General features: G+C 44.7%; 1 protein-coding gene across 1 annotated transcript in view; it reads right to left on the bottom strand.

Moving 5' to 3' along the window:
- Positions 1–22,092, bottom strand: part of ADAMTSL1 (ADAMTS like 1) — a 689,739-nt gene that overhangs the window by 41,732 nt on the left and 625,915 nt on the right. Inside the window, exons 24-26 of the mRNA XM_077816448.1 lie at positions 21,493–21,620; positions 16,677–16,805; positions 514–693 (exon numbers count right to left, since the gene is read on the bottom strand). Of these exons, the coding sequence (XP_077672574.1) occupies positions 514–693; positions 16,677–16,805; positions 21,493–21,620 (437 nt within the window). The remainder of the gene's footprint in view (positions 1–513; positions 694–16,676; positions 16,806–21,492; positions 21,621–22,092) is intronic.

Raw genomic sequence — 22,092 nt, 5'->3', positions numbered from 1 at the left:
CAGGGTTTATGCATCTGTTAGTGAGGTGTGAAATTGCTCAGTGTCACTCAGTGTTTTACCAGGGGGGGCTGCTTCTCGGAGATGGAGCATTACACAGGATATTGCCTTCATTTCACGGGTGCCATTTTGGGGAATGGTCAGGGAGGGGACTGGTTCTTTCCTTAGCCATAAAATCTGAATGTGTGAAAATTACATATTAAAGATTTTTTTTTAGCTTATTCTTTTTTTCTCTTCTAACCCACGTACCTTTCCCCCCTCCCTATTCCAATATCTTCTGCCTTCTCCACAAATGAAGACAGTCTTGTTCCTGCTTATGTAGGCTGCTAACACAATTAGCAATTTTTTTCACTGGAACACAAAGCGGTTTATATTACTCTCTCTTCTGTTATGTCCTCTGACTAGCTTCGAAGACAAAAATCTGTTTGGTGCCTAGGTTTCGTTACTACAGTGACACGTGGGAAATGTCATGAACAAATAGCCCTTCCATAGACAACGTGCATTTCTGTAGCTTACCAAGAATCAGCAGCTGTGTGCTTTCAGTCACCTCTCCACGAAGATTGGCTGCCTTGCAGGAGTATAACCCCTGATCAGACAGAGTTACATTTGCAATCAGCAATGAGCCATCATGCAGATGATAGGCAGGGGCCAGCTTGATCCTATTCCTCAACCAAGTAACTTCTGCTTCAGGTACACCTGGAAAGGCATTAAAAAGAATAGGAGCTGGATGGAGGTTTTACTACTAGGGACAGACAAAACAGTTGGGATAAAATAATAATCAAAACAAGCCTTTAACCAAACTTCCCGGACAAGGGTTTTTGAGGTTCAAAAGAGTTTGGTCAACTCTTTCAATACATTAAAATATATATTAAAGATAAAATAAATGCCTTTGGATTTCCTGGATCCACTCTGGCCTGGAAACAGAAGGGCCACGCTTTTCTGAGGGAGGCTTTTCTAGCAGGATTTGTGTTCTGACTATAAGCAGGCAGCACCACTGGAAATGCTAAGAGAAAGCTGGTTCTTATGAGATTTTCAGTCTAATTTAGCAGAGGGAAACGACACCTTTTTCTATAGCTTCTTCTCATGTCATGATCTAACACAGGGGCAGCATACAAGGAACAGAACACCCCCCTCTGCAGCACCAGGATGGAGGTACCACCACCTGCGTAGGACTGTCTCACCTTCATTGACTGTTCTCTATGTAACATCACTGAAGAATGTTCTGCATTTTACAATGCTGTGCAGATAAACAGGGAAGATACACATCAGGATAAGCGGTTGATTTAGTGGAGCTACTCCTGGCTAGAGAATTTTTCAGATTTCCACGCCTATGGTTCAAATTTCAATAACTCCGTCAACTTCCAATTTGCTGTCTGATCCCAAGGTTCTTTTACTTTTTTCACAGTGCGAAGCGCACCTGAAAATGGCAACTGTCTTGTGGGCCACCCTCCCAATCACGATCATATAACATTCTTGTGGCAATCGCTTACAGAGCAAAGTAATATTTAGGAACATGCTGAATGTATTTTTACTGTCTTTTAAGATGATTTAGAAGCTGAGAACATGGAACAGGAGACAGCACCATGTGATGAGCCAGCTGTTCATGGGCCACTAGCAAGTGCTCTACAGACCATGAGTGGTCAATAGATGACATTTTGTGAACCACAGGTCTAATCCTTTGATATAGGCTGAGGAGACTCTTCCTTGGAGCTGTTACCCCGACAGGAATTTGAATGAATGAATGTTTATCTGTGACTATATGTTCAGAAAGGTAGATCTTCCCAACAAACTAATGGTTTGCAGCAGTTGGGAGGGTGCTGTACGTTCTGTGGTAAGAAGTCTATTAGACTGGAAGAGGTCAGTTATTTCTGGAGGGTATTAAGATACAAAGTGACTTTTTGAAATCCCCCAGACCTGCTGCAATTGACTATTAATGTGTGACCCTACCTTCCACTTCACTCCAAGTCAACTGGCAAGGACAGGGTACAAGAATTTAAATAAGGTTCGAAGTCTGCCTGTCAGTTATCCCAGTTTGTAAGACAGACAGGCTCCACCTCTGATCTCTGTACTCTTTCACATAACAAGGATACTTCTGTCTTCACTGGGTGGCTCAGGGGATAGAGACTTTTGCCTCTAAACCAGTGGTTTAAAGCCACCCCAGCTCACGTAATTCCTTGCCATCGGACAGCTGTTCAGTAGCGTAGGCGGAAGGAACTGGTGGTCTTGATACAATCCTTGTGGTAATGTGCCCACATCATGAAAACCATCATACAATTGGCAATTTTGTTGTCAGTCACAGGAGAAAGACAAGGACCCGGGGGCACAGAGAATGAACACATCTCTAGGGACTAGACAGGCACTGTGTGAAGTCTCAATGACTAACTGATTCTAAATGATTCGTGGGGCCAATAAGCAACATACAGTGCTAAGCAGTCAGAGCTTGAAAGAGAACAGCTTGCCCACTTCTGCAGCATCAGGGTGCTCTGCCTGTTTTCCATCCCCGCTGCACCACCAGCTGACTTTGCCAGCATTTGGCACTTGCCTTCAGTGCCACCCCAATTTAGGCACAATCTATTCTATAATAGGTATTTCTGCTTTCTAGTCTAATACAGTAGCTGCACTACTTCAGGATGCTTACATTGAATCACATATTCATGTTACCAGCACTGCCAACCCCAATCATTCAAAAATCATGAGCCAGGCTTCAAAAAAACAAACCTCCCCACCCCCAGGAGATTTTAAAAAAATAAGGTTGGAGCTCTTTTTCTTTGCTTTCTGAGCCTTTTGGGTGCACGTGGTCACATTTTCAAACTTTTATCTGCAACTATGAGGTTAGAAATTTGCCTTTTTTTTGTTAATGAAAGTGAGATCTCCCATAATCACATGACCCCAGGAGCTGGGACTTTAAGAAAAATATCAGCTATGGCAATGCTTGTGATCACGACAGTTGACAACTGTGCTACACTAATTCACTTCTTTGCAGATGATTGCATGGCTGTTCAGATGGGCCAAATCCTGAAAGGCTTACCCAGCTCTTACTCTGGTAAAACTCTCATTCATGTCAAAGAGAATTTTACTTGAATAAGTACCACCAAGGATTGCAGGATCTGGTCTGTAACACAACTGTATAATCTGCAGCTACCTTTGCGACAGAACAGATAACTTTGCACATCCAGAGTCCAGAACATCTATAAATGTCCTTCTCTGACCACCTGTACAGAAAGGTCACTCTTCCTTTCTTCTTTAATCTAAAGCTTCCAAGTTAAACATAAATGTATTGAAACCAAATGTTATAGCTGCACAGAGAAAACTGGATGGGGGAGGATGAGAAGAAATGTACCTCTCAATGAGCAGCAACTTTGTTTTTGTGTATCCTTCTTACATGAGTGGCTTACACAGTTTACACCAAGGAAACAGGTAATGAAACCAAGGTTACAGCAAGCTGGCAAACACTTCAAAAACTGAAATATAAAGATGCAGGTGCAAACATGTGCAAAGCCACTCTTCCAAAGCCTCACCACAAGGGGGAGCAAGAGCATTTCAGTCAGCCCCAGCTCTATGTTTTGTCATGCAGTTATTGTCCAGAGGAAAAGTAGCCTAAATAATAATGTCCAATATAGGAGAGAATGCAGTTTAAAGAAAATAATAATAGAAAATGAATGGCTGAGAGAAGGGAACTCAAACCAAGTCTCCAGCATGAAGCCATAGTACAATATTTTTCATAAATGTGAAGGATAGAGCAGCCTAAAATTAAAGTTTCAGGGTCAGATCCTCAGCTGGTGAAAGCTGGCATCATTAATTTGGTTTCATTGGAACTACATCACTTTACACCAGTTGAGGATCTGGCCCTAAGCCATTTAAATTCCCCTTTGGAAGTAAGATTCTTTTGTCTTTGTGAACTTTTCTTTTGTTGAGCCTACTGGGCATTGAATGATGGTGTTTACACCGGCAAGCCAATACTTGCTAATAGTATTTGTGCCCCCTGAAGACTTTCCCTTTTCTCCATTCTTCTTCAATAGCAGACATCAACAACTTTATTCCTCTGCCTTTCACTGGACTTAGTTTATCCCTCACACAAAAGGCTGACTGCTGTAAGTGACAAGCAGTGTGCTAATTCCCCTGCTCCTTTAGCTATATGATGTACATATTCTGTTAAAGGCAGCAGAGCAATTTGGAGATCTTACAACAAAAACTAGTTTCCAGTGCTGTGATGTTCTGAAATAGTGATACTTTTATGGACGGTGCTGTAGTCTGATACAGGTGATAATGAGCAACCAAGGCTTAAAGAGAAAGCCAGGAGCCCAAAAGAAAACTCCTGCATTTGAACGAACCACAGAGGGAAGAAACAGGGAAGAGTTGGAGGAATGAAAAACATAAAATACAAGGAAAAGAGAGAGTTTGCAAAAAATATTAAGTTGCCCCTTCTAATTTGTCCCGCGTCAGTAGTGACCAACACCAGATTTTTAAAACCGACCTCAACATTATTTCCAATTGTAACATCGACCATTTTGATATCTAAGGAACTGCCACGCAGATACAGTGAGGGTATTTGAATTTAGGACCTGAGCTGATGCCAGTTGTAATGGAAAGACTTCTATTGACATCTATATGACCTAAATTGCACCCAGTAGTCATTATGTGAGTACCACCGAGCCCACAGACATTGAATCTTCAGACACAAAAAGGGTGCTCGAGTTGGAGACGGGCTGCAGATTGCTTCCAAAAAGGCACTGCCACCTGCAGGCTGCCTCGCAGGCTAATGGATAGGCGTTGTTTCTCTTTGGCCTGGTCCACATGAGAAAATTAGGTCAGCATAACTGCATCACTCAGGGGTGTGAAAAATCCATATCCCTGCGTGGTTACTTAAGGCCCTTGTTGACAGAAAAGGAAATTATTCAGCTTGTGCGTAACGATTGTGCTTCTAGATGTGTCCCCCCCTATAGTGCTCCACTGTAGGTGTATGTGTGTCCCTGCGCTTCTGATCGGAGATGTTTGGTAGCAGTATCTGTTCAGCCCACCCATGTGCTCTCCCCTCCTCATGCTCTATCACAAGGCCAATTAGTGCTGCATGGGCGAATCCCCTTCAGTTCCTGCTCTACCGCAGAGTCCTTACCAAGAACTCCGAAGTAGAGGGGAGGAGGGTGGGTTGTGGAGCACCCATCGGATACACATCTTGAAGAACCATCATTACTGCACAAGGTGAGTAACTTCCTCTTCTTCTTCGAGTAATGTCCCTACAGGTTCTCCACTGTAAATGACTCCCGAGCAGTATCCCTAATGGGAGGGGGCTTTGGAGTCCAGTCTGTTATAGATGATAATACGGTAGAGCCAAAGCTATCATTGGAAGCAGAGTCTCCAGGAATCGTATAGTGTTCCGTGAAGGTATGTACAGATGCCCAGATGGCTACTCTGCAGATTTCCGAGAGAGGGACTGTCATAAACATACAGCTAAGGGTAGCATAAAATCCCTCCTTTACCTGTAAGGGGTTAAGAAGATCAAATAACCTGGTTTGCACCTGTCCAAAAGGACCAATAAGGGAAGAAGATCCTTTCAAATCTGTGGGGGGAGGTTTTGTTTGTGCTCTCTTGGGAAACAGAGAGGGACCAGGCAGGGAAAAAACCTCTCCTAAAACCCTACCTGAAATAAGCATCTAAGATTACAAAAATTGTAAGTAAAGCAAGGAAATGGGTTAGATTATCTTTTGTTTTAGCTTGTGAATTTTCCTTATGCTAAGAGGGAGGTTTATTCCTGTTTTTTTGTAACCTTAAGGTTTTACCTAGAGGGGAATCCTCTGTGTTTTAAATCTTATTACCCTGTAAAATAACCTTCCATCCCGATTTTACAGAGGTACTTCTTTTACTTTTTTTTTTAAATAAAGTTCTGCTTTTAATAACCTGATTGGTTTTTAGTCTCCTAAAAACCCAAGGGTCTGGTCTGTGCTCACCTGGTTTACCTATTTGGTTGGTATATTATTCTCAAGCCTCCCCAGGAAAAGGGGTGAAGGGGCCTGGGGGGATATTTTGGGGAAACAGAAACTCCAAGTTGTTCTTTTCCTGAATCTTTGTCTAACGCACTTGGTGGTGGCAGCAATACCATCCAAGGACAACGAAGAATTTGTGCCTTGAGGAAGTTTTTAAGCTAAGCTGGTAGAAATAAGCTTAGGGGGTCTTTCATGTGGGTCCCCAAATCTGCACCCCAGAGTTCAGAGTGGGGAGGGAACCCTGACAGGGACATTCTTGAGGAAGGCGACAGAGGAGGAAACTGACCTTGCGGGGTGTGTGCAAATTCCAATGGAGGTACTATATTGTGCACATGCTGGCAGAGCTTAATACAGTTCGAGACCCACTTTGAGAGCTTCTGGGCCAATACTGCTGTGCCTTTAGACCAGAGGTGGGCAAACTATGGCCCGTGGGCCACATCCGTCCTGCCCGACCCTTGAGCTCTTGGCCGGGGAGGCTATCCCCCGGCCCCTCCCCCACAGCTTCAGCTTGCTGGGCCTCCAGTGGTCTGGGTGGGGGTGGTCAGGGGAGGTGGAACAGGGGCGGGGTTGGACAGGCGTGGGAGTCCCGGGGGGCCTGTCAGGGGACAGGGGTGTGGATAGGGGTAGGGGTGGTTGGATAGGAGGTGGGGTCCTGGGGTGTGCTTAGGAGCGGGGGGTCCCAGGAGGGGCTGGTCAGGGGACAAGGAGCAGGGAGGGTTGGATGGGTCAGGAGTTCTGAGGAGGGCAGTCAGGGGGTGGATAGGTGGTGGGAGCCGGGCTGTTTGGGGAGGCACAGCCTTCCCTACCTGGCCCTCCATACAGTTTTGGAATCCCGGTGTGGCCCTCAGGCCAAAAAGTTTGCCCACCCCTGCTTTAGATCTTTCCACAATGGAAAGGAAGAGCTTGGGAGATTTGCCAGAAGTCTTCATCCTGTCCAGGTAGAAGGCCAGGGCTCTCCTTAAGTCTAGCATGTGCAGCATGGCCTCTGTTATCACGGGGAGGCTTGGGACAAAAGGTTGGGAGGTGAATCAGTTGGTTCATGTGAAAAGATGAGGACATCTTGGGAATAAAGTTTGGGTGTGGCCTCAGAGGAACCTTGTTGTGAAAGAATACTGTAAAGGGGGTGCGCCATAAGGGCTGCTATTTCCTCTATTCTCCTCACTAAGGTGATGGCCACGAGAAATGCTGTCTTCATTGATAGGTGTGTAAGTGAACAAGTGGCCATAGGTTCGAAGGATTGTCTAGTCAGGCTCTTTAAAACTAGATTCAAGTCCCATGCTGGAGTGGGGCATCTGGGTTGGGGAAACTGGTTCGTTATGTCCTTGAGGAATCTCTTTGTAGTTGGGTATGAGAAAACTGAGTATCCCTCTACTTGTTGATGGAAAGCCGCTGTGGCCACCAGGTGTACATTGAGCGAATGGAGGGATAGGCCTGACTTCTTGAGAGCCAGTATGTAATCTAACACCATGGGGAGAGTAGCAGATGTTGGCATAATTTGCCTGGAGTTGCATCAAACCTGAAACCTGGTCCACTTTTGTAGGTAATTACGACAGGTTGCTGATTTCCTATTGTGTAGTAGTAACACTTCCTGTACCTCCTTGGAGCAGGAGCTCTCTATGTGTTGGAACCATGAAGGAGCCATAGCCTTAAGCTAGAGTATCTGCAGCTTGGGATGGAGAGTGTGTCCTTCGTTCTGTGAGAGGAGGTAAGGCGTGGGTTGAAGAGAGATCAGTGGACATGTGACCACGTCGCCAGCTGTACCATGTCTGTCTCGGCCAGGTGGGAGCAATCAGTATAACATTTGCTTTTTCTCTTTTTATTTTCAACAGGACCTGCAACCACAGAGGGGGCGGGGAAAGGTGTAAAGAAGGCCCTTGTCCCATGAAAAGAAGGAGAGCGTCCCCCACTGAGTGCTGTCTAAGCCCGGCCCTGGAGCAGTAGTGTGGGAATTTCCTGTTCAGGTAAGTAATAAACAAATTTATTGTTGGTGTCTCCTATTGACAGAATAAGCTGGGTTCAGCTCCCACTTGTAGTTGTGTGAGAACTTGCGACTGAGACTCTCTGCTATTGTATTCTGCACTCCTGGCAGGTAGGCTGCTGATATTAGAACATTATGGCAAATGCACCAGTTCCAGAGCTTTAGTGCTTCTGTGCAGATGGAGGATGATCTGGCATCTCCCAGACGATTTATGTGATGTTGTCTGTCATGACCTGTGTGTGTGTGTACCTCTGATCAGTGGGAGAAAGTGAGCTGAAGTGTTCCTGACTGCCCTGAGTTCGAGGAGATTGCTGTGGAGAATCACTTCCATGGGCAACCATCTGTCCTGAGTTGTGAGGCTATTGAGGTATGCTCAAAATTGTTCCCATTGTGATTCTGGGAGACAGTCAATAAGGGTGTTTAATTTGTGTGACGGGGCAAGGCCAGATGGCTATAGAAAAGTAGTGGGAGATAGATATATTAGCTCCAGGCTAAACAAATCCCTGGTACCAGGTTAAGTGAAATGGAAGCTGCTCCAGGTCAATTAAGACACCTGGGGCCAATTAAGAACTTTCCAGAAGTCAGGGAGAATGCTAGGTTGATTGGGACACCTGAAGCCAATCAGGGGCTGGCTGAAACTAGTTAAAAGCCTCCCAGTTAGTCAGGTGGGGGTGCATGTCAGGAGCTGTGGGAGGAAGTTGTGCTGTTGGAGAGGCTGAGTAGTACACACCATATCAGGCACAAGGAAGGAGGCCCTGAGGTAAGGGTGAAGTGGAGCTTGAGGAAGTGAGGGCTGCTGTGGGGGAAGTAGCCCAGGGAATTGTACATGTCATGTTTCTAAAAGGTCAGCTACTATTCATAGCTGATACTATTAGGGTCCCTGGGCTGCAGCCCGGAGTAGAGGGTGGGCCCGGGCTCCCTCCCCTTTGCCCCCTGATTAATCACTGAGACTGGGAGACAACAGAGACTGTGCAAGGAAGGATAACTTCTCCTCACCTCCCTTGCTGGCTTATGATGAAAATGGCTCAGTAGGCTGTGACCCTTGTCTCTAGAGAAAGAAGGGTTATGTGGAGGGTCACAGTGAGCCTCTGAGGCTAGCGAAATCCACCAGGAAATGTGGGACCCACGGAGGCAAGGACAGAGCTTTGTCACATTTGGTATAGTTCATATGTAGTCAAACTTTGTTGTTAAGGCCTAGTAATTTGCAATTCTAAATTTCAGAGTAGCAGAAGAGTAGACCTTTCATCCAAATAAGTCAAGGTGCTCCCAATCCCTATCCTAAAGGGTTGACTTGGAATGATGTTGCCAGACATGGAAGTTCACTGCATCTACCATGATGGAATTAGGTGGAGTGTGGGGAAAAAAGAAATTCTGTATCCCTGGGAGGTACATAATATTGTTTAATCGGCCTGTTTGCATGTCAGTGTGGCCGCTGCTGGCATTTGCCATATAAATTTAGCTGGATCCAAAAGCGCCTCATTGATGGGGAGAGCTATCCTGGAGGAGAATGATGTATGTGGAATATCCAGAAGCTTATGGTGAGTGTTTTTTACCTCCTTGAGAGGTATTTGTAAGGTATCTGCCACTTTCTTAGTCAGATCTTGTAAGAATTTAAAATCATCTGCCATAGACAGTGGCTCATCTGGAGAGGAGGAAGAGATGTTAGTAAGTGGTGTAATCTCCTCCTCTAGTCTGACCTCCTGATCCTCCAAGATCTCCTGAGGAGGTTCTGAGGCTCTAGAGATGGTGGCTGAGTGGGAATTGCTCACAGTCTTTCGGTCGGTCATGCTAGATGCCAGAGAAGCATGATGACTATAGGCTACCCACAGATCCCAATAGGGCTACTGGGGCAGTGGAAAAGGCATGGGTGGTTGAGCCCATGCTTGGTCATACTACAAGGGTTGACCATACTCAGGCTATGAGTGGACAGGCCTAGGTTGATAGTGGGCAGAAGCATGATGGGAGTGGCGGGAGTGGACCGTCTCCTGGTCACTATTTGACTCTACACTGGAAAACAATGAAGCTGATATGGAGAGTGGAGGTGCAAGACTTGGTGCTCGTGGTGATTCCTGGGCTCAAGATGCGCATGGTACCGGGAACCAGGTACCAATTAGAGGAGACACTAGTACCTCAGACAACGTGAGGTCCTTAGAGAAACTAAATTGCTGCAGTAGTTGGCACCATCAGTGGTTGCTGGTATTGAGTCGGCAGAACTGAGGGAGCCGGCAATCTTGTTCGCATGAAGCAGTCCAGTTGTCTTGCAGTTGTCGGTACTGAGAATGTCCATACCAATGCCATCTGCCCGAAAGTGGTATGGCTTCAACTTCAGGCCCTGACCCGTGGTACTGCTGCTTTGGTGCCTGTGCCCACAGGGTCTTTAGGCATACGAGCAGTATCTGTTTCACTGGTCTTGGAGGTAGAAGGCTGCGGAGAAGCCTCATGTTGCCTGGGAGTCTCTGGGCATGGGACAGTTGCAGGCTGAAGAGCTCCCTCCACGAGGAGCAGCTTTAGTTTCAGAGAAAAAACTAAAGCAAGCCCCCTGAAATTAAGAAGAAAAATACTAAAACAAGCTAGGAACGAATTCCTAAAGAAGGTAGGTATCTGTGAGTGGACTGCTAATTGCTCTATGTCTAGCCAGCGGCGGTTGAGAAGGAACTAAGGGTGGTTCGCCTGTGCAGTGCTAATTAGCCTCGAGGCAGAGCATGAGGAGGGGAGAGATCATGTGTGGGCCAAATGGACACTGCTACCAACGATCTCCGATCAGAAGCGCAGGGATGCACATACACCTACAGTGGAACACCCATAGGGACACTATTCGAAGAAGAATTCTTTGTCAACCTAGCTGTCAGGGAGATAGATTACCAACACTGATGAGTTCTCCTGTTGTAAGGTAGCACTCCAAGTATAGATAAGCTCTTAGGCTCAGTACCAGAGGGATCCTGGGATTGGTCACAATCACTTACCAAGTCTTCAAACACACCTTGGCCTCTCTAGACTAGGTGCAAAGTCCCATTAGTTAAAATATGTTTTTCCAGTATGATGTATAGTCCCAGTGGGGCCAACCCACAGCAGCATCCTGGAGAAATGAGAGCAGAACTGGGTCCCACAGCTGCACATGCCTTGGGCCACATTCATCCTTGGTGTAACTCAGTCAAGGTATATCAAGCAGGAAGTTAGCCTCTTTTAAAAACTACTATAATTTTTAACTACTTTTAAAAATATCTATAATTCATTTCAGACCACAGAATTTGTCAGCATTTATGCCTCCTAAAAGAAATTAAAGAGCTATATAAAAACAGTTCCCCAGGCTCTAGTAATGGTCCTTTTCATTATCTCTTATTCTCGAAGAAACCACGCTTATCAGCACCTGTCAGCAACCAGACCCTATTCCTGTCTCCTGGCTGCAGCAGCTACAGCAAATGTCATAATTAAGCCTTGCAGCTAATATTTCTTTTCTGTGTATGTTCATTCTGCTGCCCTGCAGACTTTTGTTAAAAGCATTTCTCTTCATGAGCCAGAGCTGCAAGTTGCGGTCCGTTAAAGCCCTCCATCACGGACAATTCAGAACAGTGCCATCTGCACAAAGCTTCTAAGGATGAGGTGCGCTGGGCTTTCAGTTCAAAGGAGAAAATGGCTCCACGGCTGCTTTTTGGAGCAATTCTCCAATTGTTGTGCTACTGGCTGTGGTGCACCCTTGAGATTCATAGAGAAAAGAAATAAGGTTTTACAAACTCTGGAAAGTTTCTGCCGATAGAGTTTCCTGACATTGGCTCTGAAAATATCACTTTGACCTCTAATTCTCTCCTCTTACCTCCAATATTCTGCTTCCTTTCCCTCAGTGTCTATAACAGGCTGAAGGATCAAGTACTCTATATGAATTTAGTAGCACTTTCCAACCATTCCTTTGCCTCTAGCACGTTGAACAAGATGTTCTGAAGAGCTGCTCATGACACCTGGGGAACTGTGATATTACATTCTGCCATCAGGTTTGTCTACACTGGGAAAATTCATTGGGTTACAATACATTTACTAACCAACACGTCACATGTGATTTTCTCCTTAGAGTGGACAAGGGCAGTTGTGTTAAACCACAATCAGATAACATAATCCTTGTCCACACTAAAGGCAAAATTGTATTTCATGTCATGATAGTTTGCTGACAAGTTTTCTAAGATGGTGCCTTTTCCCACAATAGACAAGGCAGCAGACAGAAATCATTTTGTTTCTATGGCCATGTCTACACTACAAAGTTAAGTTGATTTTATGTAAGTTGACATTGAGACCCCGATTTAAGCAAGTCGCTCTTGTGCGTTCCCACTGTGCTCATTGTGTTGGTGGAGTGCATCCTCACTAGGAGGGCTTGCATTGATGCACGGAGCACTGCACTATGGGTAGCTATCCCACAGTGCATGTAGCCGAGTAGAATTTTGGCCTGGGCTTGCAATGCCTTATGGGACCAAAACATTTGCATGGGTGGTTATGGGAACATGGCATTAGCCTCCCATGATGCACTTACCTCCCTCCCTCCCTGAAATCAATGGCAAACAAACCAAGCCTTGTTCGCACCTATTTTCATAAGTCAGGGTTACCCGTGCAGACACCATAGCACAATAAGCCCGGGCCATGCTCAGCTGTACACTTTGCCGTCAACTGGTTCTGTGAAGGGATAGGCTCCAGGGTTAAAAATAGTTTTTGGCTGTTGGGGACAATGGATCCTCCGCTTGCCTGTCTCACATTCTCCTCCTCCTCCTTGTTGTTGCTCGAGGTCGCCCGGTGTTCCTGGGAGGTATCCACAGAGTGTTTTGGGGTAGTGGTGAGGTCGCCGACGAGAATCGCATGCAGCTCCTCATCAAAGTGGCACGTCTGTGGGGCAGAACCAGAACGACTGTTCACCTTCCTTGTCTTCTGGTACACTTGCCGAAGCTCCTTTATTTTCACGCGGCACTGCTGCGTGTCCCTGGTGTAGCCCTCCTCCCCCATGCCCCGCATGTTTTTGGCATAGATGTCAGCATATCTTCTGCTGGATCAGAGCTCTGCCTGCACAGACTCTTCTCCCCACACAGCAATAAGATCAATCATCTCCCGTGTACTCCATGCTGGAGCGTGTTTGTGGCCTTGAGTCTCCATGATCAGCTGTGCTGGAAAGCTCTCCACGCTGATCAAACAGGAAATGTGTCCTTGGAAGTAAAAGATACTGTGGCAACTTCGCGCTGCCACATCCTCCTCCCTGGCAGCATCTCCACCAGGGGAGATTTGGTTTATGCTGGTGGAATCCAGTGTTAACTCAGGGTGAATTTAGCCTCGGTTCCTTAACAGTATTCACCATCTGAATCAAGGGCATTTCCCAGGTGCTGCTGCAAAAAGCCCAGCATCCAAAAAAGGGAAAGCTATATGTCCATATTTAATTTGCTCTCCTTTATATTCCATCAATGCTGGTAGCCATGAAGGTGCTTTGGGAAAGTTAACAGAACCTTCCTTCTTCCCTTCCTTAGAAGGCACTGGGAATCAGTCTGATTGCAAGGGACTTTGGCATGAGAATGCTGCAGAATTACTGAGTTTAATCCTCCTTGAGCTGCCAGGAAGAGTAATAGTGTAATTTTCTTTTATTAATCCCAGAGACAGTAATTAAATTATCTGGGATCCCATCTGAGTGTTGTACTCCACATGCCATTTGGACTGTCTTTATCCCCGCTGACCAGTACCACATGTACCTTATTAATTTAAAGAGATGACAACTCAGTGCAAAGATGCGTCATGCACTCGTTACAGTCAGGAATTTTGGGGGAGGGGACTGGAAGGTGGGGTGGAAGAAGGAAAGTTCACACAGACTATATTGTGGAGAGACATGCTGTTTCTCCATAGTTAAGGTTGAAACAAATCTCCTGTCAGAAGGCAGGATTTCCCTCCTCCTCCTGCTCCAATTTAGTCAAAAAGGAAGGAAACAATCAAACTTGGTACTTATCTTCCATGGCCACAACATAAACATTTCCTACCAACTTTGGTGTAGGTCAGAAAACTGGAGTTTGTGTTAGTAGAGCAGATCCTCCACCCCCATTCCAGCTGCTCTGCACTGTGAATACTTTTCCAGGTATCCCTTATACAAAGAAGTCCCAGCATGGTTATACCACCTCTGCGCCACACACTTCTGATCTCCCGGGTGTAGGGAGCATATTGCGGATTGGAGGGGGTATGGCCAAAGCACCCTGGATGTCAGAGGGGGCTGTTACTGTCAGCATAATTCAGTGATCACTCTATATCTGATCTATCAGTCCTCATCCTCAAAGGAAACCTGCACAACACATTTACAAAGATGAGCCCAGGAGCTTAAATTCATAACTTTGCTAGACACAAAAATCATGGTCTTAATAAAGATACTGGATTTATGGCTTATCACAACAAGCTAACCCACTAAACCCCCATTTTGTCTTATGACTACAAGGGTGTTAATAGGTCACTTTCACCTTGAATGGTCCCTTATAATAGGTGCTAACTACTTATGCTGAACGATCTGTTCCGTATTTAACCGTGACACTCTGGGAAAGGTATTCAGAGGGTATGTCTATACTGCAATTAGACACCTGCGGCTGGCCTGTGCCAGTTGACGCGGGTTCGCGGGGCTCAGGCTAAGGGGCTGTTTAATTGTGGTGTAGATGTTCGGGCTCGGACTGAAGCCTGGGCTCTAGCTCCATGTGATGCCCAGGGTTCCAGCACTTGGGCTACAGCTTGAGCCCAAATGTCTATGCCACAATTAAACAGCCCCTTAGCCTGAGCCCCGCAAACCCAAGTCAGCTGGCACAGGCCAGCCACAGGTGTCTAATTGCAGGATAGACATACCCTCTGAATACCTTTCCCAGACCTGAGGAATGGCTCTTTGTATCTCAAAAGCTTGTCTCTCTCACCAACAAAAGTTGATTCAATAAAAGATATTACCTCACCTACCTTGCCAGCATAATTTAGAGTAGTTTTGAGCAGCTCAGTGGGTCCAAAGAATCTGGTCCATTGTGTCTGATATTGTAAAGTTCCCTCTTTAAAAATGATTCTAATGTCTTACTGGCTGCTTTTCTTTCACTTATTCCTTCAACTACACGCTCCATAATCATCCTGTTTTCTCTGTCTCCGTAAGAAATGGGGCCTTTCACTGTCCTCTCTCTCCCCAATTTATTGAATACCTGTTGTACTATTCCCATCTGTTATGAAGTAGAGACAGCACTCAACATGCCTTATGAAACATAATTTGATGTGCCCATTTGCATACTTTGCTACTCTGGACAGGTATTTTTCTATATACAAGAATAACTGCAGTGTATAATTAAAATCAATGACCAATTCAACAGGGAACACATGCATTTGTATACGTAAATGAAAAAAAAAAAGAGGTCACTTCTACACAAGGTAGAATAAAAAATGTGTAAGGCATATCAGCTCTCATGCTTCATGATAGAAGTCAGCCACTACCTGTCTGAGGTTAGGAGTAAAATTCCCAAATAGGCATAGAATCACAGAAATGCAGGGCTGGGAAGGATCTTAGGAGAACATCTGGTCCAGCCTCCTGTGCTGAGGCAGGGCCAAGAAAATCTAGACCATCCCTGTCAGGCGCTCATCTAAAATGTTCTTAAAAACCTCCAGCGATGGAGATTCCACCATCTTCCTTGGAAGCCTATTCCAGTGCTCAACTATCCTTATAGCTGGAAAGTTTTTTCCTAATATCTTACCTAAAACTCCCTTGCTGCAGATTAAGCCTGTTGCTACTTCTCCTATCTTCAGTGGATGTGGAGAACAATTGACCTCCATCCTCTTTATAACAATCCTTAAAATATTTGAAGAACTGTTATCAGGTCCTCCACCACCCCCAGTCTTCTTTTCTCAAGACTAAATATACCCAGTTTTTTCAACTTTTCCTCATTGGACAGGTTTTATAAGCCTTTCATCATTTTTGTTGATCTCCCCTGGACTGTCTCCAATTTGTCCACATCTTTCTTAAAGTGTGCTACCCAGAACTGGACACAGTACTCCAGTCTGAAGTCTTACCACTTCCAAGAATAGCAAGACAACTATCTTCCATGTCTTACATATGACACTCCTGTTAATACACCCAAAAATGATAGTATCCTTTTTCACAACTACATTAATTTGTGATCCTCCATAACCCCAGATCCTTTTCAGCAGTACTATTGCCTAACCAGTTAATCCCATTTTGTAGTTGTGCATTTGATTTTTCCTTCCCAAGTGTAATAATTTGAACTTTTCTTTATTAAATTTCATCTTGTTGATTTCAGACCAGTTCTGTGATTTATTAAGATCACTTTGAATTCTAATAATATCCTCCAAAGTGCTAGCAATCCTTCCCAGCATGGTGTCACCTGTAAATTTTATAAGCATACTCTCCACTCCATTATCCAAGTCATTAATGAAAATATTGAATAGTTCCAGGATGCCCACCAATTCTCCATTACGGGGATTTTATACTTTCATCTGAAATAGTTGTTATTGACCTCTACTGGAGACAGAATACCAGGGTATATGGGCCACTGATCTGGCATGGGATGACAACTCCAATGCTCCCATGGTATGAAAGCAAAGAAAAATGTTGCTTGAGACCCAAAAATCTGAAACAATGGCACCTCTGCACAGACACTGACATGCCAAGGAACTTCAGAGGAAATCTATAGCTAAACCCAAACTTGATACCTGCTAGCTATAAGGACCGAGCCGTCTCTCACCTGCAACTTGGCAGCTAATGGTAACATTTGCACCTGGGATTGTTTTCACTGTGCTTCCAATGTCAACTGTGACAGCGGAGGACTCTGTGTTGATCAGCGTAGCTCTTGATGCTTTGATCAGTGGTTTTCCTGTACATAAGAGACACCTTAGTTCACAAAGCAAAATACATGGTAGTCACAAAGGGAAGACTGTGAACAATATGCTCGATATAGAAATACAAATGGCTGATGTGGGACAGCTAACTGCCAGTGTGTGATGCTGGAGTATGAGTAATGCAGGCCACCTGCTCTTGGCTTTACTATATTATTGAGGAGTTGCTCAATTTCATAGTTGACGTTGCTTTGAAAAAAATCACTTAAAGCAGTGAATGAATAGCATTAAAGTCATGCCAGCACATCTGAGAACCAGCTGAACTAATAAACAGCAATACAACCGAAGCAGCAGCAAGCTGTTCACCTGATCTTGCAAGGCAGACAGTACCATGTGCCAAGGACCAAACATAGGACAAAGCCCCCAAAGGATGGATACGGGCTCTTTAGCAGTGCAGGAGGCTTAGAACAACATGTGATCCATTTCTTTATCATCAGTCATGTTTTCCATAAACTCCGTTTTAGGTGCACAAAATAATTAATAATAACAGAAGCGAGACAACATCAATTCTGGATGGGAGCAAGGTATATGTGCCAAAAACTGACAGTCAAGAATTCTAGCCCTTGACTGCTGCCATTCTGTTTAACTATGGGGTTGTGCATCATGTTGCTCTGGGACATTCTCTTAATGCATGGCATGGTGGCATCCTAAATGCTAACAGAGGGCAGCTGGCAGAAGAGAGAGAAGGGCAGCCTATGCAGCAAGCTCAGCACTTAGAAAGCTGCGCCTCGGGGGGACTAAGATGCAATGGCAGCTAGCAGCGTGACTGTAAGAGTGGCATGGGAGCAGCCGGTGGTGGAGGTGAGTGTGGTGTGTGTGATGGTGTGAGGGTTGGTACAACAGCATGACTGTGGGGAGGGGGCGGGCAGCAGGGGAAGTGTGTGTATTGATGTGTGCATTGGGCCATAGGTGTGTTTGAGAGTAGCGGCGTGAGAGTTGTATCACAGTGACACGAGTGCAGGGAAGCAGCAGCCTGTGTATCTGCATTAAATGGGACTTGGGGTTGGTGTGGTGTATGGGTCAGTGCTAGGTTTAGGCAATCTGGGGCTCTAGATGCACAGCATGTGGAGCCCTGGCCCTGTATTTTGGCCCACTCCTCTTGGGAATTGCAGTGGCCACCCATAAAATGGCCGTCTGATGGGGGCCCACTACTGCTACATGTTACACAGGTTGGGCCTCTTCTCTCTGTTTTCAGGAGGCCTGGGTCCATCTTAGTGGAGGGAGAACTCCCACAACCAAACAGATGAGGGAAGGGGGTGTCTGTGTGGTCCCTGTTGAAACTTCTGTAGATCCATGACAGGATGGTAACAGCAAAATCCATCCTTCTTGGGTGATGGTAGTAAGGGACCCAGCTGTGGGGTTCAAAGTTAACCACCCATTAAAATATAAATTTCAAACCTGTCAGAGCTATTATTTTAGGATGTCTGCAGGCTCAGGCAGACGACATTGCCTCAGTTACATCTGACTTCATTTTCCAACTCATCTTCACCATCATAAGGGTTAGAAATATTTTTTTTTAAATGAAAGCTTAGATTGTGACACCATCATGCAACTTCAGGGGCCAGGGCCCTAGGCTAGTGCCTATATTATTTATGACTTAATCTGGCTGTAAATCTGCAATTGCAGCACAGGAGGAAACTGGCCTAAAAAGCCTGAGTGGAGGTAAGAAAGAGGGAGAAAAAAAACGTTCAGTTTGTTTTGGTTGGATGGATGATTTTGCTCAAACTGTTTCAATTGCCCCTAATTAAAATCCATAAACTGCCATGTGGATTTAGAGTATTTCCAGGACTGTTAAAAGCATTTTTGATATAGAGTTGCTAGTGTATCAATCCATCTATCCATCAACCTACCGTGTCTATCATGTGAATGGAATATCCAGCAACAAATGTTTTGCTTCACTGATGAAATGCTCACAAAGTTCTGATGTTTTAATGCAACTACTAAATCATAAAAGAAGGAAAGAGACCTCAAATAGCAACTCAGCTTTTATTTTCCCAGCGGGGGTTTCATGATCTCTTCATTAGATTAAAAATCTGTCAACTGTTCAACCAATAAAAAATAGCAAACCACTCCAAAAATGGAAGCACATTTTCTCTGTCTCTCTGCATATGCGAAATTCATCAGAGAGACCAAGTCCTTCATTTTTAATGAGATAAGCTTTCCCCACATTTCCCAGTTCCTCTGAAGAAGCTCTCTGGCCTTCAATGCATTTGGGAAAATACCTCTTTTGTGCCAAAAAGTTTTGTTGCGTTGTTTCAAAAATTACCCATTATCTCATCCGTACAACTGGGGATCATCTTGCAAGGTGCTGGCGGAAGATGAAGATGCACAGCACCTTACAGGAGGAGCTCGGGGCCACCAAGATCATGCCCAGGAAGTCTGCAGTTGACAATTCACCTCAAAGTCGATCCAAGTTTTGGATAATTCATTACCTCAAAAGGGCTGCTGGGTCTGTAAAATCCCACGTGCACGTCTGAGTCTGTGTGGACGCTTCTATAGCTTGAGAACCATTTGTTTCCGTAAATTGCCTGGGATGAAAACTGATTTGACCATCGAGGCTTCCAAATTCACATATACAGAACTATCCCACAAGGAATTCATCCATCAGGACTATAAGGACTGCAAAGCCTCTTTACCACTATGCCACTCCCTAAAGATGCCATTTTAAAACTGCATGTTAAATTAATCTCTGATGTAACTCCAGAACTACACTATGTATGAACTTTGTCTAATATTTTATAATATAGTATCAATACAAAATTTAGGGCCTTGCACCAGTTTTACTGTGACATCACTCCATTGAATTCACCGGAGTACTCCAGGTGAGAGTAAAATCAGGCCCTTTGTTTTTGCAAACTTTAAATTTTTCATTAAGATATTATTTTAGGTCTGATTTAGCTCTTCCCTTTCCCCCGCAAGGGCACCAGCTGCTTCTACTCCATGGGGTAGGTGAGGTGTCTTTCCAACCAATCTTATTAAATGAAAGAGCTGCTTTCAGCCCAGACCATGTCTCGCCTAGTGCTCCCTTGGTCTAGGGTCAGCCTGTGTTCTGGGTTGAAACACTCACTCACAAGTCCAATAATACACCTCTGCCTCTCTATTCAGCACACCCACCACTGATGATTATTATTTACATAGACACATACTGGGGACCTGCAGCAGTGAAACATGAGTGAGCTATACTGTCAGATATGGAATTTCAAACTACTTATTGGTAGTTTTACTAATATGTTTTCTTCGACCCCTCTCTCTCCCCTTGACAAACACATTCCACTTCCTCTTGACCTCTTTGTCTTGCTACAACCCCTGAGCTTTGACTGCCTCTCCTTCCTTCTCCCCATCCTTCGCATCCATTCCCCATTCACCCTCTCGCTGCTTTGGCCTTCTCCTCCTCCCCCGCTGTGGCTCTGAACCTGCTGGAACCCTCTGCAGATGTGTTTCCAAAAAGATGAAGACAAGTACAATCTTACAATTCTCTTGTTTTTCCCAGGGAGGTTTTTATTAGCATTGACGCCTAAATGAACAAAGAATATTTAGTCTGGTGTGGAACTGAACCATTACTGGATACACATGAAGCAGAAAGTTAATCCTTTATGAATCTTTATTTCCCAGTGGGTGGAAGAATGTCAGTCATGATTTGGTGAGAACAGGTTAGAAAGGACATACAGCTTGATTCTGAAAAGTGCTGAGTGCTCTGATCCCAACCCAGTGAAGCACTTGCTTAATTTTATCTACTTGAACGTTCCCCTTGATTTCAACAAGACCATTCCCAGGTTTAAAGTCACGGTTTATGTGCTTAGCTGGATTGGGACTAGAGTGCGCAGCGACTACAGGATGGCGCTAACAGTAACTAGAGCCCCATAGGATGCATTCTGTGCAAGGGTGGTGAGAAAACCACTGATGATTTGAAATAGTCATTGAAAATGCAAATATTTTATAAATGAAAGCTCTCTGCATAATTTGAAGCTTGACCTTGGGACATGGCCTGCGGCTGTTCAAAATTCTGGATATTATCTGTCCGGCCTCAACACATATCTTCCCTCAAATCTAACTCATTCACTGGGGCACCTAGCTAAAAGAGCAATTTCCAGTGGAACAAAGTGGATTGATGTTATTTCCATACAGACACGAGAGGGAATAATTTATGTTGTCCATTTTGACATTCGGCTTAAGAGATCCCATGTTTTTAGTCACACAAGATTTGGGAGGAGGAAATGTTTTGGGGCACCACAGAAACTGCCTGGCTCCTCTGGTGTTCCCAGGGCAGTTGAGATTGTCCAAGGTGCTCAGGCTGCCACCCCCAAGTTTAATTATGCACATCGGGAAGAGGGGCTAGTGGCAGGGTGCTCTGGGTGTGGGAAATTGTGGAACTGTGGAATGTATTTCCAGTCTCAGTTTGCTACAGCTGGAACCTGCTCATCTTCAGACCACGCTGCAAATGCTATTTGTCTTTCCAGGGTTTTTCTGGCAGGGAGGGATAAATTGGTGGGCATTGAGGGAGAGTTTGGGGATAATTTTGGTGAGCTTTGGAGAGTTGTTATTGTTTTTAGGATTTTGCGATTTGTGTTTTAGTTACATAATAACTGAATGCGCGTATCCATCTGTACTTGATAACATACCGGTAGCAGAAAGAGTTCTGTATAATTGATCTAACTTTTCCGTTACCTGCTAAAGTGACCGCAATGGAGACAGAGTCAGATCCCAAAGCATTAGTTGCATTGCAGGTGTAGAAACCCACATCAGCTTCCACTGGCGCTAAAATCTGCAAAGAGTCATCTGGCTGAAGGAGTATCCTGGAGCAACAGAGAAATACAGAAGCAAAGGTCTCAGCAAGTCTGTGTGCAAACTCTTTAGCAAGGATTAAAGAGTTATATTTAAAGAGACACAGAATGACAAGTAAATTACATAGTTTTGCACATGTTGGGCCTGCAGATTTTGTTTAAATAAAGAAATAAAGTTATGAAAATCAGGGGTTAAACATCTTATGTGGTGATTGTGATTACATGCAAGTTAATTTAATTCTCAACACTGCTGCACCAGGTTGCTGATGGAAGAGGCAGAATGGTCCAAAGGCTGCGCACTAGTCTAGCACTTGGAAAAGTGGGGTCTCCACTCTGTCACAGACTTCCTGTGTGATCTTGGGTAAGTCACTTAGCTTTTCTGTGCCTCAGTTACCATCTATACAAAGGGGATAATAGCACTGCCTTACATCCTGGGGCATAGTGAGGATAAATAAATAAATAATACAATAAATTGTTTGATGCT

Source organism: Eretmochelys imbricata, chromosome 5 (genome assembly GCF_965152235.1).
Source record: "Eretmochelys imbricata isolate rEreImb1 chromosome 5, rEreImb1.hap1, whole genome shotgun sequence".
Taxonomy (NCBI): Eukaryota; Metazoa; Chordata; order Testudines; family Cheloniidae; genus Eretmochelys; species Eretmochelys imbricata.
The sequence above is the reverse complement of the archived record's forward strand: the minus strand, read 5'-3'. Positions and strand labels throughout refer to the sequence as shown.